The sequence below is a fragment of the Magnolia sinica genome, chromosome 11 (genome assembly GCF_029962835.1).
Source record: "Magnolia sinica isolate HGM2019 chromosome 11, MsV1, whole genome shotgun sequence".
Classification (NCBI taxonomy): Eukaryota; Viridiplantae; Streptophyta; class Magnoliopsida; order Magnoliales; family Magnoliaceae; genus Magnolia; species Magnolia sinica.
In genome coordinates, this window is record NC_080583.1 from 72943670 (window position 1) to 72962348 (window position 18679).

At 42.4% G+C, this 18679-nt stretch overlaps 1 protein-coding gene across 1 annotated transcript; it reads right to left on the reverse strand.

Annotated features, from left to right (window-relative positions):
- Positions 1-6757: 6757 nt before the first annotated feature.
- Positions 6758-8228, reverse strand: LOC131218169 (uncharacterized). The gene is made up of 3 exons (XM_058212848.1): positions 7906-8228; positions 7218-7451; positions 6758-7097 (listed from the first exon to the last, which is right to left on the reverse strand). The coding sequence occupies exons 1-3, from the start codon at positions 8226-8228 to the stop codon at positions 6758-6760; spliced, it is 897 nt and encodes a 298-aa protein (XP_058068831.1).
- Positions 8229-18679: the final 10451 nt, after the last annotated feature.

The following is an 18679-nucleotide window of genomic DNA, read 5'->3' on the forward strand; positions in this document are numbered from 1 at the left end:
ATTGGGATATAAACATCATGGTGGACTCGGGAGATATTTCAATGCCGGGCATTTTCCTCCCCACTTTTTGTCTATCGTGAGGCCCATTTGAGTGTTGGAACTGCCTATTTTTTAAAATTATGTCTTGACATAATATGAAAAAATAAAAATAGATGGACACAGGGGATTCCTCACCAACATCATGGCAGGCCCTACCCAGCTTCCCTAGCAGGAAACGCTAAAGGTTCTCCCAGCAGGTGGATTGAAACCAAGTTCTATAGGCCCACCATTATGTATGTGTTATATCTACACCGTCCATCCATTTTTAGAGATCTTTTCAAGGCATGGGCCAAAAAATGAAGCAGATCCAAAGCTCAAGTGCACCACACCATTGAAAGTAGTGGTAATAGTGACACCCACCATTTTTGGTGTCACTTCATCCCATTTGGAATGACCTTATAAATGGTTTGGATAGCATATAAACATCAAGGTCGAGCCCAAGAAGGTTTCATCCGTAGGAATTTCTTTCCCCAAAATTTCCTCTTATGTGACTCGAGTTTTGTATCCACTTCATTTTTTGGTCGCACTAACTAAATTGAGCTCTCAAAAAGGATGGATGAAATGAATTTCTCACATACATTGTAGTGGGCCCCACCTAGCATCCTTATGCAGGAAATCTGCCTCCTCACTCCAATCCGATAGACTTCAGCCAATGGCTAGTGGTTGTGCTATATGGGCCCAACCATGATGTACGCATTTCATCCATGTCATCCATACATATTTTTAGATCATTTTATAGTGTGAGATAAAAAATGAGGTAGATCCTAATCTTAAGTGGACCACATTATAAGAAACAGTGTTGAAAGAACTTCCACGCTGTAAGAACTTTTTCAATCACAAAAGTGTTGGATGAAGTTGATATTTATGGTTTCCCTTCATCTAGACTTATATGACTTAATCAATAGGTTGGATGTCAAATAAACATTATAGTGGGCCCTAAGAGGTTTTTAATAGTGAAAATTCAATTTCCATTATTTTCATATGACGTGGTCTGTTAAGTGTGAAATATTGCATATTTTTTCTATTTATGCTTTGGTTTTATAAAAATGATAGTGCTTAATTGATCTAATTATTTATGTTTTCATGTGCGAGGTGATTTCGAGGGCTTAAGGTAAAATTGATGCCAAAAGGAAGATTTATACTCAAAAGATGACTAAATGAAGATTTGGACATTTGGAGGTTAATAATGAAGAATTCATATGCTAAAGATCCAAGGAAACCAAGTGAGGAATGAAGATAATCGAAGATTTGAAGTGAAGAAAATGAATTCTGAAAATTAGCCAGCAAAAACATATTCTGAAATTCTGAGTCTAAAACAGAAAAGTCCTGAAACAGACTTTGGTCTGACCGAAATTCAATTTCAGTCCGATCAAAATCGAATTTCGGTTCGATCAAAATTGCGCAAAACAGTCCAGCGACAAGTGAAGTTTTTAGCCTTAATTCGGTCTGATTGAAATCGCGCAGAATTGTCCAGTGAGAAAATGAGATTTTCAGCCTTAATTCGGTCCGACCGAAGCGTAACTTTTTGCGTAAATTCGAGGTGATTTCAAAGTCGGTCTAAGCAAACCTTATAAATATGGGTATTTTATTTGTTTCTAAGCACGAATTAGGGTTGAAAGATTGGAACAAGGTATTAAAGAACTTCAAAGAGTCCTTCCTTCTTCCTCAATCTTCTTCTTTTAGTTAGTTTTTATGCTTTCAGAGTTTTAGTTTCAATCATGTTTTTGGTTGGCTAATCTCTTAGCTAGAGCTAAGAGGTGAAGCTTGTATTTTGTTTAGATGATTATCTTACTTTAATTCACGTTTATATTAAACTTCCATTGATTTATAGTTTGAATGAAGGAATATTTTTAATTTTCCGTGATTTATTGTGACTTCAATTACAGCAGATGCCTGAAAAACTTTTGATATCTTCTTATCTTGTTTTGTAATTATGATATCTGTAAAATTCGTGATCCACCATTGTCTCCTAAGCATGGTGGATGATTGAATTCCCTACGATCATCACATTGGTGCTTCATGTGGGAACTAATTCAATGAAAAAATCATATTTGGTTTAACTGCTAGATCTATCATCCAATTGGATATGGTAGGACTTCGATTCCGGTTGTATTTGTTGGATCAAGTAAGATAACATCTTAATAGCTACAAGTGGATCCTTGGCGATTTAGTTTCCCTTTTATTATTGATAGTTTATTCATAATTAATCTCTTATTCCAAATTCTAGTTTAGATCTTATTCTAGTTCTAGTTTATTTCAGAATACGTACAAGGTAAGTCTCCGTGGATTCGACATCGTTCTCATCGAGTTATTACTACATCACAGCCTACACTTGGGGTTGTGAACATAGTCCACTTGAGATTTAGATCTGCCTCAGTTTTTGGATCAATCCATAAAATGATATGGATAGACATACATAAAATGCATACATCATTGTGGGGCCCACAAAATACCTAATTCACTAGCCAAAGCGTCCCTTCCCAAGAACTGCGAGCCCCCACCATGCTTGTGACAAATCCACTATGTCCATCCATTTTGCTAGATTATGTTTAGATATGAGTCTAAAAATGCTACAGATACAAAACTCAAGTGGGCCTCATAGCAGGAGACAATGAGGATTGAACATCCACCATTGAAACATTAGTGGGACGACTTAAGTTTAGGATAGGCTAATATTTTTGTGTTTTATGTTCAAGCCGGCATGAATGACCATATGAAAGGTATGAATGGCATGAATGGCATATAATCATCACCGGGAAGAAGTGGCATTTCCCTACCTACTTTTTCCTCTATTTAATGAGCAACTTTTTTTTTTTTTCTTTTCTTTTCAAAATGTGTATATTGGATGGGGGAACTGTACAACAATCATTACACAATTTCTATTTGGGCTGCCCTCAGCATTAAAAAGGGGAAAAGGGCGGCCTATCATGACCCTTAGAAGCTAAGACTAAGAAAGGATACTAGGATTTTGACTGATCCTAACAACTCGTGGGCCCATTTTGTCAAGGACTAGATCTCCTTTGGTGAGGAAGGGGAGAAGAGAAGGGTTAGAAAGGACCTTGTTTTGTTGGTCAGCACTGCCAAGGTAGGCTAAGCTATCCGCTACTTTGTTAGCCTCTCTAGGGGTATGGATGATCGAGATATTGGCTATGTTCTTGAAGTCATTGTAGCACATTTTCCAATAAAAAGGCCTTACACAGGACTTGGTCTGACTTCGAGAATAAGTACACCACCACAGTTGAATCACTCTCCACCACTACCCTAACACAACCATGAGCCACGCATAGGCTAAGGCCGTCTAAAACCGCTTTGGCCTTTGCTTGGAAATTTGAACCGACTTCGTACGGATGAGATTACCTCCATCATCTCTACAAACTCTGCCACTTCTGGATAGCCCTGGATTCCCATGGAATGATCCATCGACATTTAGCTTAGACCATCCTTCCATCCGCCTCTTCTATTTTACTATGGAAACTGAGGAATATCTTTTTGAAACTGTCGGGAGATGTAGGTCCCTGATCGCTCCCTGCCGGGAGATCTTCAATGAGCAGTTGAGTTTTGGATCTGTCTCTTTTTTGGGACCATATCTGAACATGATCTAGTAAAAAAAAAGATAGTTGCATGGTGTGCCACACACCACTTCTGTGGTGTGTTTATATACGTCACCAAGTTTTGTTGGCCCACCATTACAAACATTCATTTATTGAGATCATTTTATGACATCCCCAAAAATGAGTCAAATCCAAAGTTTAAGTGGACCACACCACAAAAATTAATGGTAATAATGACACCCGTAATTTAAGGTCACACCAACCTATCCAAAAGGACAACATAAATATTAGCTTTTTTTTTTTTTTTTTGGAGAAGATGGGCCAACCCACCAATTTTATTAAGAAAAGACTGACTGTACATCCTTTCGGGCCGGCCCAAACATAAAGAAACGAGCCTGACCTATCATATAGGAGATCACACTAGATACTTACAAAGGCCCCACCTGATATGGAGCCTCTCTAATCGATCCTAATCCAACTTTCTCAAGAAAAATCATACCTTGAACCTGACATGGAAGCTTCGATTGATTCATGAAAGAAGCCTGAGACTGAGTAGCACTACCTAATCGAGCCATGAAATCCACCGACGCGATTCCTTCCCTGATGACGTGCAAAACGCTGATATTGCCCCTCCTCCTGAGATGGTTAATCCTACGCAACCACGCCTGCCATTTCCAACCTAGCTGAGCCACACCATTAATGAGATCTACTACTAGACGCGAATCCGACTCAATAATGATATTGCTAAGACCCCTCTGAAAACCGATATAAAGCCCATCATGCACTGTACAAAGCTTGGCCACTGTGTTAGTTCCAAAGCCGTAACCAGCTGAATAGGCAAATATGAATTCGCCTCTCGGCCCTCTACCAATTCCACCACCACCAGAACTTCCCGGATTTCCTCTAGGGGAACCATCAACATTTATTTTAACCCATCCGGGCAATGGCCTCTCCCACTTTATCAGAACTGGGCGTCCAACTCTTCTTGTATGGCTCTGCGAGGTCCTATTTGGACATGAAAGACTACTCCAACAATTATCACTCCTAGAAGCAGTAAGCAAATTCGCCCACCATTTTATCTTTGCAACCACGCGATCCGAACAGATGCTTCTACCTTCAAAAATTGCAGCATTTCGAGCTTTCCACAGCTCCCAAATAATAGTACAGGGAATCAACATCATAAATACCGACCTACGTTGCATAGACTCGACAACCGCCCACCATTGAAACAGCCTTGCCTCAATCGATATTGCTGGTATGACGCTAATCCCCAACCAACTACCCATAGCTGACCAAACTGATTGCGCCAAATTGCTGTTAACAAACAGATGAAGAGAGGTTTCAATGGCGAAATTCTGGGAGACCCGACTATTGCAACAAGCTCACCTAGACGCCAGATGGACACCCCGAGATTGCACCGCACAATCCACGGGGATTGCATCTTGAATCACTTTCCAAACGAGGAGAGAAATTTTGGGAGGAAGCTTTGAGTGCCAAACCCATCTTGACCAGCTCCGACTTGGGTTAGGGGCCCTAGACAACGACCAAGCTGATTTAATAGAAAATTCTCCTGACGGCGTTAACGACCAAACGGGCACATCCAAATCCTTTGAGGTACAAAAACCTGCCTGAAACACATGGTCAATGACATTCTGAGGGAGAAAGAGAAGGGCGGCTGAAGGGGGAAGAGGCCCGAGAGATCCAATCACCTGATAAACTTGGACATCCTGTAGCCCGACCGGCACTTCAGAGTTAGCAAACTGGAGGAGAGGGCCTAGACCAGTCCAATTCACCCTCCAGAAGCTGCACTTGCCTTCACCTATTTGTCATTGAACATGAGATTCGACCGTAGGAATAAGCTCCCTAATTCGCTTCCACATGGGAGAAGAAAGCCGACTTGACACAGCTAGCCCACCAAGCAAGTCTTGAGGAAGGTACTTTGCCGCCATAAAGGATTTCTAGACATTATCCTCCTTGCCAAATTTAATTGTTCATGCCATTTTAAGTCGAAAAGCCCTCATAATATCTTCGAGCTTTCTAATTCCAATTCCCCCCTCATCCTTAGGCGTAGTCATCAAATTCCAAGCCTTCCAGTGACACTTCTGTTTTCCTTTAGACCAACCCCAAAAAAAGTTTGCCATGTGCCTCTCAATAGACTTGAGCACCTACACATGAATATGAATTGCTGCCATAGAATGAATCGGAATACTTGATAAAACGTTCTTGATGAGGACCAGACGCCCTGCTTGTGACAGAATACGAGCCTTCCACCCATTTATTCGGCCCACTACTTTATCCACCAAAGGCTTAAACGCACTAGCTGTAAGACGCCCTTCCGCTATAGGAACCCCCAGATAGCTTAGAGATGAAGCAGATTTTCTAAATCCGAGAATTCCTTCAATGCTTCTGAGACGAGTGGGCGACATCTTTTTGGGATAAAAGAAGGAGCATTTCTGCTGATTAATTCTTTGGCCCGAGGAAGCTTGATAGGAATCCAGGAACCTCTTGAACTCTTGAAGAGAGGACTTACTCCCGTTTGTGAATATCAATGTATCATCAACATAAAGTAAATGAGATATCATATGGCACCTCTTACTAAGTGCAAACGGCCGAGTAATCTGAAGAGATAACACGTGTTTAACACCCCTGCTAAGCACCTCGGCAGCAATAATGAACAAGCTAGGAGAGAGAGGGTCCCCCTGCCTCAATCCCCTTGAAGATTTAAAAAAACCGGCCATTTCTCCATTAATTAGAACTAAGAACCAGCTATTCGCCCAACATTTCTCGACCATCTCAATCCAAGTCTGACTGAACCCAAAGCGATGTAAAACCTGCATAAGAAATTCCCAGTTCACCCTGTCATAGGCTTTGTCCATATCTAGTTTTAAAATAATATTTCCCCCGCGGACTGGCCTGTTTAATTCCCGAAACAGTTCTTGCGCTAACGCAATATTCTTAGCTATCGATCGGCCCTGCACAAAAGCCCCTTGTTCTAGAGAAATAATCAATGGAAGAATCTGACTCAGCCTAGAAGCCACCACCTTAGCGAAAATTTTATACAAACAGTTACACAAGCTAATTGGTCGGAAATTAGCGAATTTTTTTGGAGAACCTGATTTCAGAATCAGGCAGATGATCGAGGAAGTCACAGCTCTAGGTAACTTCCCTCACTGGAAGAAGATAGAAACAGCCCTATGAATGTCATGACCAACCACCTCCCATGAAGACTGAAAAAAAGCAGCTGAAAAACCATCTGGCCCCACCGCATCGTCAGCCAGAATGGATTGGACTGCAAATTGTACCTCTGAAATTGAAGGAATCGCCATCAACATTTCATTATGTGCCTGCGTGACCTTATGTGGAATGCATTGAAGAAGATTCTGATCCACCCGAGCTGGTTCACCAGAGAAAATCTGTTGAAAATGAGCTACTGCTGCTGCTTTAATGTCATCCTGGTTCTCGACAATCTGACCTGAATCCAGCTCCACCTGGCGAATGGATGCGTGCCTCTATTTATCCATGGCTGAAGCATGAAAAAACTCCGTGTTTTTATCACCCTCCTTCAGCCAATCCACTCTGGATTTTTGTTTCCAAAAAATTTCTTGCCTAAGCTCCAAAGCTTCTAACCTGGCTGAGTTATAGTTAAGGTCCTGCTGCATGCTGAGCATCTGATCTACCGGGCCTGAAAAATCCTGCATCTTAGCCTCCAGCTCAGCCACGAGGCGTTCCATAGACAGGATCTGCTCAAAGATGTTCCCAAATTCCTCCTTATTCCAAGATTTGAGATCTTTGTTTACTTGCTTGAGTCTGGAAAGGACGTTGTAAATTGGATGATTTGAATCGACCTTTTTCCACGCTGTCCTGACCACATTAGAATAATTCTCGTGAGTCGTCCACATTCACTGAAAACGGAAAGGCTTTGGGCCACATTTTGGTTGTTGAGGTAACAATAGAAGAAGCAGCGCATGATCCGACTGAGTGCGAGGTAAGTGGGTGACCTGAAACTGCGGGAACTGAATGGGCCACCTAACATCGATGAGAACACGGTCCAACCTCGCCCAAACACGAGACGAACCCGACTGGTTATTGCTCCAAGTGAACCTATTGCCTGAAAAACCCGCATCTAGGAGACCCGCACAATTAATAGCATCGGGCAAATTCAACAGAGGAGGCTCTATCTGCAGCTCTGTGACTTCTTCTTTCCGAGTCTTCTACTACTGCATTAAAGTCCCCACGCACCGCTCATGGGCCTTGGATCGAAGATGCAAGGGAAGCCAAGTCTGCCCAGAGAGATCTCCTAAGAATCCGAGCACACCTTGCGTAGACAAAGGTGAAATATATTGGGCCAGCGCTGTTATGATCTGAAGCAACTATCGACAAACATTGATCAGATTTGAAAATTAGAGAAACAGAAACAGAGGACCTGTGAAATAGCCAAATCTTGCCCCCTGCATCCCAGTTAGAATAGGATGAATGAAAGCCTAAAGAGAGGCCAATTTGCACTCTTTTCCCATTGCCAAGCATAGGCTCAAGAAGCACCAAGATCGTAGGATCATGTTTCTTGATAATTCTTTTGGCAGTCCTAGCCGTCCTTTGGTTGCCAATTCCACGAACATTCCACACTATGATATTATCCATCCGTCACACATCCAGAATTAACGGCCCTTCTCTTCAACCGGCGAAGCCTGGAACTCCAATCTCCTTTAGCGTACAGAATTCTATGCCTTCTAGACTGCTTCACTGATTTTTCCACATCCAGCAAATTGTGTCCATCTGGCAAGCCTTCGTCAATGAGGTCATTCTTCCTGAAATTCCAGTCAAACACATGCCCCCTATCCGTATCCTGCTACTGATCCTGCATCACACTCTGATTGTCAACAGGGCTATCAAAATTTCCTTTCCGATTTCCATCTGTATCGCTGAGAGGCCTAATAACTGAGGAGAAATGTGGTGAGAGGTCAACCTCAAGGGCAGCTCTCTCAATCAGAGTGTTGCTGCCTTCATATAACTTGATTGGAGCTGAATGATGTCCCCCTCCTGTATTTGCCCTGCATTCCTCGATTATACTAGCTGCTGATCTGCGTTCACTTAAATCCTCCCCCTCAGCCCACTGTCGACTTGAGTTAATGCTAGACTGTGGAGGAACATTCTCCTTCCCACAGTCAAATGCCTGTACCTGCAGTAAATCCTGATACTTGGACTGATTCCTGATTTCCATTAGAGATAACCCTGTTGGTTCTAATCCGACATTCTTTTCCACAAAATCTGCACCCCCAATCCTTGGAGGAGACCCTGCTGATACTGTGCCTGCATTTCTTGCCACAAAATCATCAGAATGAATCATAACCAAATGACTTACCGAAGAGAGAATGCAGGGTTGTGGCTGGACGTATGGCTGCAGACCACACAACAGATCAGCTTCACCTTGGTAGGCAAGGTCTGATTCAGTTTTCTGACTAAATCCCTAATGATGTTCCTGTTGATCCTCCATCCTCCAAATCCTGCCAGCCAGTGTTTCTAGCGGGAGAATATCGTCAGCATGACCGATCAAAAGTTCATGATCAGAGTCCACCCTTATTTCCTTAGTTCCCATAGTTACTTTATTCCCAACCCTCAAAGCACCCATACCTCCTGATGTCTGCACATTCCCCGTTGATGTACATACACAAATTCCAGGAGATTCATTGCCATTCACCTTTTGTCTTTCATTTGCAACAGCCTCTGTACTAACCGATCCCCTAGCATCCATAATCGCTAAAGGCTCCTCCTCCCTATGGACAACATTGTAAACATTAGACTTTTTACCAACTGTACCATTACTTGTAACATCTATTATCTCTGGCGCATTTCCACAAACACCAGATGGGGGCCCTGGACCGCCATGAAACCTTCTGATTACCCAATCCTTGGTGCTCTCCCTAGCGATATGTTTGATGGACGGCGAGCTTCCGGAGAGGAACACATAAATATTAGCTTGATTCAAAACTTCTGATGCCAATAATATGTTTGCAATGGTATGCGTTGAATCCTTATTGCTTTTGTGGTGTGGTCCACTTAAACTTTGCATCTACCTCATTTTTTAGGCCGGTGATCTTGTAAAATATCTGTATGCATGAATGTAACAAATACATCGGGACTACTAAACTGGTGACGTCAGCACACCAGCATGGTCAAACCAGGCAATCCGCGCCCTTTCATGCAAAAAGACCCACCCAAAAGTTTTTGAGAAATCCACTCCGTATATCTGTTTTGCTAGCTCATTTTAGGATGTTTAATAAAAAATGAGGTTGATACAAAACTCAAGTGGGTCATATGAGAGAAAAAATTGGAAAATGAAATTCCTACATGGAAACCTTCACGAGCCTCCACCTTGATGTTTATATGCTATCCAAACCGTTTTTAAGGTTATTCTTATTGCCATGAATTGAAAACATTGAAAAAATAGCCCGATACAAAACTTTTATAGTTATAAGAAGGCTTTAACAGTGCTCACTGAATTCTTAATATTTCCTCTCTTAAAATGAGCTGGCAAAATGGATGGACGCATCTTTGCACAGTCACTTCCTGCGAAAGGCTTTGGCGGGCCCATAAAGTTTTAGATCAAGTTGATCTTTGTTTTTTCCATTCATCTAGGTTTGTATGACCTAATCAACCGATTGAATGTCAAATAAACAATACATTGGGCCTTAGGAGGATTTTAATGTTAGATATCAAATCAATATTGTTTTCCTGTGGTGTGGTCCACTTGAGATCTATATCCCTCTCATTTTTGAGATAAAACCCTAAAATGATCAGTAAAAATGGATGAACAGCATGGATGAAACACATACATCAGTGTGAGGCCCACCGAGCACTGATCACCCGCCATCGGGCTAATGACAGGGGAGTAGCCAATCCGTTTCCGACAGCATATACCGGCCACGAATCTTCTAATAACACGTGTACTTTGTGTGAGTATACTTGCATATAACAGGAAGCTCCGGTTGCACATCCTCACCTTCCATCAGTTTTGCCCGCTCATGTTACGAGTGTGCCCCCTTTACTGTTTCGAGGGTACGTATTTTTCCCTTTGGAGTTGATCTATGTTGGCCGTTGAGGATAAGATACTATATGATAGGTGGGGGCCAATATATTTTTTGTGGAGCTCAATTATTCTATTGTGCATTTATTATTAATATCAAAGTTTTAGGTAGTATATTCCTATCTTTTTAATAATAATAAAAATAATAGGATATTAATAGACACGAGTAAATAAAGCTGCTGACCAGATGTGGCTTACGTGGATTTCGGTGGTTATAGGACCGTGGGGTCCATTATGATGTATGTGTTTTATATTCATTTGGTTTATAACTCATTTTAAGGCATATATAATCCAAAAAATGCAGTAGATCCAAATATCAGGTGGTCCACACTAGAAAACAGTGGTGATTGAATGCCCACCATTAAAAACTTTGTAGTTATAAGGCGTCACTATAATGTTTGTTTGCCATGCATCCAATCTATTGATAAGCTCACATAGACCTGGATGAAGGGAAAACACAAATATCAGCTTGATTCAAAACTTTTGTGGCCCTTAAGAAGTTTTTAATGGTGAGTGTTCAATTGCCACTATTTTCTGTTGTGTGGACCACATGAGATTTGGATCTGCTTCATTTTTTAGATCATGACCTAAAATGACTTGAAAAAACAGATGAACAATGTGGATATGAAAAACACATACATATCATGATGTATGTGTTTTATATTCATCTATTTTCTAGCTCATTTTAAGGTACAATCCCAAAAATTACAGTAAATCCAAATATTGGGTGGTCCACACTAGAAAACAGTGGTCATTGAATGGCCACCATTAAAAACTTTGTAGTTATAGGGCCTCACTATAATGTTTGTTTGCCATCTAATCTGTTGATAAGTTCACACAGACTTGGACAAAGGGAAAACACAAATATCAAATTGATCGAAAATTTTCGTGGCCCTTAAGTAGTTTTTAATGGTGGGTGTTCAATCACAATTGTTTTCTGTTGTGTGGCCCACTTGAGATTTGGATCTGCTTCACTTTTGAGATCATGACCTAAAATGAGCTGGCAAAATAGATGAACAATGTGGATACGAAAAATACATACATCACTTGGGCCACACAGTCCTAGAACCACCAAAGCTGCGCATGTTTGGCCTGATTTTTTTTCTTTCTTTTTAAAAGGAGGGATTACCCCCAAGTCCATTGAAACGAAGAGAGCTATACATCCATTCGGGCGGGCACCCACAAAATAACCGGGCCTCGCCTATCATATGTGCAAAATGAACATAAAAAACAAAACAAAACCCAACCCAAAGACGCAAGACCAACGGGCTAGGAGATCTAACAGACCCTAGCCCCACCTTATCTAGGAAAACTAACCCTCTAATCTCCTGGGGGAACGACGAGGGGCAGGCAAAATAAGAAGAGGATTGGGAGGCACTCCCAAGTTTCGCTAAGCCATCCGCCGGAGCATTACCTTCCCTATACACATGCTGAAAAATAAGTTGCCCAAGATTCCCCAATTTACCAATCCTCGATCTCCAATTCTTCCATGACCAAGAAGGGTTGGAGGAATTGTTGAGAATGTCCACGACTAATCTGGAATCTGATTTCATAATAATGCTGGACAGCCCCTTAGCAAAACAAAGGACGAGCCCATCCCAAACTGCTCTGAATTCTGTAAGGTTGTTTGAACCAGCGCCATAGCCCACTGCAAAGGCAAAGATCACATTCCCGCTCACAGACCTGTATATTCCCCCTGTTGCATAGCACATCAACTACGCAGTGAACCAAGATCCAATCCCCGGTCTCACCTACAAACGATAAACAGAAAGAAATATAATATAGAAGTAGAATCAAAGCATACCAAACAAACTACAAGACAAGATATACGTGAAAAAACCCCAAACAAAGGTAAAAAACCACGGGTGCAAACTTCCACTATGAAGAAAACGAGTTTACAAGCAATATACTAACCTTTTTCCTTGGATGTATTGAGAAAACCCTTTGCATACACTTTAGAATAACTCCCATAACCCTAGAAAAGCCCTAGAGACCCCTATTTATAGTTTAGGTAACTTCCCTTTCGCACCTCTAGCGAAATCGTCTCAAAAATCCGCAGTCCGTGCAAAATCCGAAAATGAATCTGCGTAACCTCGACCAGTCGAGCATGAGCCTCGACTGGTCAAGCACCTAGAACCTAAAAAACTGTTGCTCGCTGGACTCTGAGTCGACTAGTCGAGCGGCCCTGTTAAGATGTGGCTCCACATCTCAACAATCTCTCACTCGAAGACACATCACCATAAACCTTCGTCTTCTACATCCAGAGTGCACCATCTCCCCATTTTCAAGCCTGAAGACCAATCAAAGCTGAATAGAGCTTCAGCTTCTCCCATGTGACCGCCTTGGTCAGCATATCCACAGGATTCTCACTTGTATGAATCTTCTCCAGAGCAATCGATCCATCTTCCAGTAACGAACATATGAAGTGATATTTGATGTTAATATGCTTGATCCTTGAATGAAAGACTGAATTCTTAGCCAAGTGTATTACACTCTGATCGTCACTGTACAACTTGCAATCTATTTACTTCTTACGTAACTCTTCCATGAAACCTTGCATCCGCACCATCTCCCTGCACACTTCTGTAGCTGTAACATATTCTGCTTCCATTGTACTTATAGATACTATCTTCTGTAACTGAGAGACCTAACTGACTGCAACACTACCCAGAGTAAAGACATAACTTGTAGTGCTTCTTCCGCTGTCGATATCTCCTGCCAAATCTGAATCTACATAGCCTTGTAGCTTAATTTTCGATCCACTATAGTACAGCGCTACATCTTTAGTACCTACCAGGTATTTAAGAATTTACTTCACAGCTTCCCAATGTTCCTTCCCGGGGTTGTTCATGAACCTGCTAACAACTTTCACTGCTTGAGCAATGTCTAGTCTCGTGCTCACTATACCATACATGAGACTCCCAATAGTTGACGCGTATGGGACTTTAGCCATGTAGTCCCGTTCCTCCTGCATCTTTGCACCTTGCTCCTTAGAAAGTTTGAAGTGGTTGGCTAATGGAGTGTTAACAGGCTTAGCACCTCCCATATTGAATTGATTAAGTACCTTGACTATGTACTCTGCTTGTGACAAAACCAGTTTCTTATTTTCTCTGTCACGCTTTATCCTCATGCCTAGGATTTATTTTATAGCTCCTAAATCTTTCATGACAAATTCCCTAGACAATTGTCTTTTGAGATCTGAGATGTCCTTCATGCTTGAACCGGCCATAAGCATATCATCAAAGTACAGAAGAAGGATGATGTACGGCGTATCAAACTTTTTCAAATAGTAACAGTGGTCTGTATGACATCTCCTAAAACTGTTTCCCAACATGAAACTGTCAAACTTCTTTTATCACTGCCTCAGGGCCTGATTCAGGCCATATAAACTCTTTTTCAGTCTACACACCTTGTTCTCCTTTCCTGGTGCTACATATCCTGTCGGCTGATGCAAATAGATCTCTTCTTCAAGGTCCCCATGAAGAAATGTTGTCTTAACATCTAGCTGCTCTAGATGTAAGTCCTCTGTAGCCACTATACTCAAGAACATATGAATTATAGACATTTTTACCATTGGTGAAAATATTTCGGTGAAGTCGATACCCACCTTTTGTTGGAACCCTTTCACAACCAATCTAGCCTTGTACCGTTTCGAACCATCATGCTCCTCCTTCAGTCTGTAAACCCACTTGTTATGAAGAACTTTCTGACCCTTTGGTAGAGTGACTAGCTCCCATGTACGATTAGACTCAAGAGGGTCCATCTCATCATCCATGACCTACTCCCACTTAACCCGTGTATTTGACTGTAATGCCTCTTTAAAACACTCTGGTTCACCATTATCTGTCAATAGTAAATAACGTAAGGAGAGTGAGTTTCGGACCGTGGGTCTCCTCTCCCGAGTAGACCTCCTCACAACCGGTGTATGTGGCCCGGCCTCATAATGCTCCTGTGCATGATCATCTTGTGGAGCTGTAACAGCTGTGTCCGGTAACTCTTCCGACTCTACAAATTCTTTCTCCCCGACCATGTCTTGTTGCACACCATCCTTATGCATCACTTTTTTTTATTGAAGACCACATCTTTGCTTCTGATGATTTTCCTATTTTCTGTATCCCAAAACTTGTAGCCAAAATTATGCTACCCGTAGCCTATAAACGTGCACCTCCTGTACTTGGCATTCAGCTTATTTCTATGCTCTGTATCAATATGAACATATGAAGTGCAACTGAACACTCTCAAATGTGCAAGGTTCACTTCTTTCCCAGTCCATGTTTCTTCTGGTAGCCCACCATCCAATGGTGCTGAGGGACTTTTATTGATGAATACGCGGCAGTATTCACAGCATCTGCCCAAAGCGTCTTGGGCAGCCCTGCATGTAACCTCATGCTCCTGGTGCACTCAAGGATGGTTCTGTTAATAGGCACAGCCACACCGTTCTGTTGTGGTGTCCTTGGAATCGTTTTCTGATGTTTGATTATATTTGCTGCATAATATTCATCAAATCTCTTATCACAGTATTCTCCCTCATTATCTGATCTGAGACATTTTACTGTTTTACCTGTCTCGTTTTTCTACCATTACTTTCAACTTCTTAAATACATCAAATACATCAGATTTATGCTTTAAGAAATAGACTCATAGTTTTCTACTAGCATCATCAATAAAAGAAATAAAATAACGTGAACCATCATGAGATAATACCTGTGCCGGTCCCCACACATCAGTGTGTACAAGTTCCAACCTATGTGTCTTTGGAGCGCGTCCTGTTTTCTTGAAACTTACCATTTTCTGCTTGCCATACATGCAGTCCTCGTAAAATTTCAAGTCAATAGACTTCAGCCCTGGTAGCTTCTCTTTTAACAATAGCACTTTCTTCCATTTTCCACTCGTATGTCCCAACCTTTGATGCCATAAATGCCCATTCATTCCAGTTGATGCGACTATGAGTGAACTATACGATCCTAAAGTCACGTACAAAGTACCTTCCTTCTTGCCTCGAGATATCACCAAGGCATCTTTTGTGATATTCTAGGAATCACTAGTGAATGCCGTTACATATCCGGTATCGGCCAACTGCCCCACTGAGATCAAATTCTGTTTCAAACTCAGTACATGTCTGACATCCTTCAATTTCAAAGTCATTTCGTTTTTCTGATTTATATGAACATGTGTTCCTTTTTGCCGCAATGTCAACACTCGTCTTTGTCTTTCAGTCCTTTGGACTTCTTCCTCAACTTAAAATGTCTGTGTTTATTGCCTCCTTTGTTCAGTGATCTTCTTCTTCCTTTAACGTTTAGAGCATTCCCTGAATCCCCTGAAACTCCTGATGCCTTTCTTCTAGATTCTTCGATGAGAATTAGACTGGCCACATCATCAAACCATCCCAACTGTCTGGCAAACTGGACAAGATCAATAACTCCCTGACCTCGTCCTAAAAAATAATGCCAACGGATTCCAACTGGCTTGTGACTGTATTGAACTCGTTTAGATGTTCAGCCACGCTCTCACCATCAGATATCTTCATGTTGAATAGCTATTTCATAAGATGAACCTTATTGGATACTGAGCGTTTTTCATACATCATAGCTAGGGCTTCCATTAATTCTTTTATGGTCTTTACCTTGAATATATTGAAGGCGACGCTTTTAGACAAAGAGAGTTGGATCGTTCCTAAAGTCTTCCGATCTAATAAAGACCATTTATCATCTGTTATCTTTTCTAGTTTCTTCTCTTTTCCTCCTAGAGGAATATAGAGGTCATTTTGATACAGATAATCCTCCATCTGCATCTTCCATAAAGTAAAGTTTGAACCATCAAACTTCTCAATTCTAGACTTCCCTTCTTCCGTCATCGCTCCCAATAGAAAAGAACCAATAGCTCCAATACTAGTTGTTGCGCAGCATGTCAACAACGTAGTGAACCGAGATCTAATCTCCGGTCTCACCCACAAATGATAAACAGAAAGAAATATAATTTAGAAGTAAAATCAAAGCATACCAAACAAACCACAAGATAAGATATACGTAAAAAAAACTCCAAACAAGGGTAAAAAACCATGGGTGCAAACTTACACTATGAAGAAAACGAGATTACAAGCAATGTACTAGCCTTTTCCCTTGGATGTATAGAGAAAACCCTTTGCCAACACTTTAGAATAACTCCCATAACCCTAGAAAAGCCCTAGGGACCCCCTATTTATAGTTTAGGCAACTTTCCTTTTGCACCTCTTGCGAAACCGTCACAAAAATCCACAGTCCGTGCAAAATCCAGAAACAAATCTGCGTAACCTCGACTGGTCGAGCAGGTTGCTCGATTGGTCGAGTGGACCCTCAGACCCAAAAAACTGTTGCTCGCTGGACTTTGAGTCGAGCTAGCCCTCGATTGGTCGAGTGGGCCACTCGACTGGTTGAGCAGGGCACTTGACTGGTCGAGCGACCCTGTCCAGATGTGGCTCCACATCTCAACACCCCCACCTCTTGACAGACCCGGATTGCCCCTTGAGGACCCATCTACATTTAGGTTGACCCATCCAGATGGAGGCTGGGCCCACCTGATGATCTATGCTTGGCATCTGGGCGGGGAAGGGATGGCAATCCTCAAAGATTGAAGGGTCAGCTCATCCGTACGATTTCTAGGAGTGGGAAGGGAGAGCGCCTTTCCAATATGATACAACCACCAGCGATCCAGCCCACAACTACGGCCATTGTTATGCTACGGTCCTCAAATCTGGCCTTGTTCCTGGCCTTCCAGATTTCTCACAACACCAAGCAGGGAACCAGATTTCGAATAGTCGAAAGACATCCACCAATTGCATTCGACATCCACCATTAATGCATTTTAGCTTCAATCGACATAGCCTGCAGCGACGGCACCTCAAAGATTTTGCCAAAGTGGGCCCAAGTGTAGACCACGAGAGCGTTGTGCATAAACAGCAGGGGCAGAGTCTCAACATCAGGCTTGTGTTGAGGGTCAACATCACAACAAGAGCACCTAAAGGTAAGAGGGATACCCTTAGTTTGGATTCTCGCGTCCAGAGGGATGGCCCTATGTAGGAGATGCCAGATGAAGACTGAGATTTTTGGCGGTAGCTTACTATGCCAGATCCGTCTTGTGCAGGGGTGCTGAGGGCCAAACGATCTACACAAGGCCCAAGCTGACTTGACCGAGAAGTGGCCCAAAGGGTCCAGGGGCTAGAAGTACATGTCCAAGTCCTCGAAAATGGCGAAACCGCCCTAGAAAATAGCATCCACAACTTCCTGGGGCAGAAGAGTAAGCACCAAGGATGGAGAGGGGGGACCTGCAGGCCCCCAGGAAATCCTTAACTTGTAAGCTTAGAAGGTGGTTTGGGACAAGTTGACTGGTGAGCCTAACGAGCAGCCCAAGGCCCGTCCAATTATCCTCCCAAAGGCTACGAGTACCTCGACCCACAGCCCACTGAATCTTGTCGTCCAAAGCTTGAAAGGTATCCTTGATTTTCTTCCACAGAGGGGAGGGAGGGGCAGCCGCACCGTGCCCTGCAAGGAGAAAAATGTCACTGCCATATTTAGCAATCATTAGCTTGACTCATGGTGATCTATGCTGCCTCTCTTCACCATCTAGGCAAGTTTCACGCGAAAAGCTTCCATTACCTCTCAAGGGGCCGAATCCCGAGCCGAGCTTCCAGCCGCGGCTTGGAAATAGTCTTCCATCCAACCCAATGCATCTTCTTAACCCCTTCAGCCCACCCCCAAAGAAAATCAACAAACAACTTCTCAAGCGTCCCAATGAGAGATAGCAGCACTTGAGTAGCAAACAACACATTAATTGGGATGCTGCTAAGCACATGTCTTATCAGCGTCACCCGGCCTCCTTGAGATAGAAGCCTAGATTTCCACCTGCCAATTCGACCTTTGACCTTGTCCATGAGAAATCTAAAATCAGCCGCCTTGACTCTACCATGGTGAAGGGGCACACCGAGATAAGTAATAGGAAGGGAGGCCTTCAAAATCCCCAATAACCACTCGAT

Coding starts and splice junctions, on each gene's coding strand:
- LOC131218169 (XM_058212848.1), bottom strand. CDS start 8,228: ATGGATAATATCATAGTGTGGAATGTTCGTGGAATTGGCAACCAAAGG. Junction 7,452..7,905: donor TTCACCTTTGTCTACGCAAG/GTGTGCTCGGAT, acceptor TAATGTGGTCAG/GACAGCGTGGAAAAAGGTCG. Junction 7,098..7,217: donor CTTAACTATAACTCAGCCAG/GTTAGAAGCTTT, acceptor GGATAAATAGAG/GCACGCATCCATTCGCCAGG.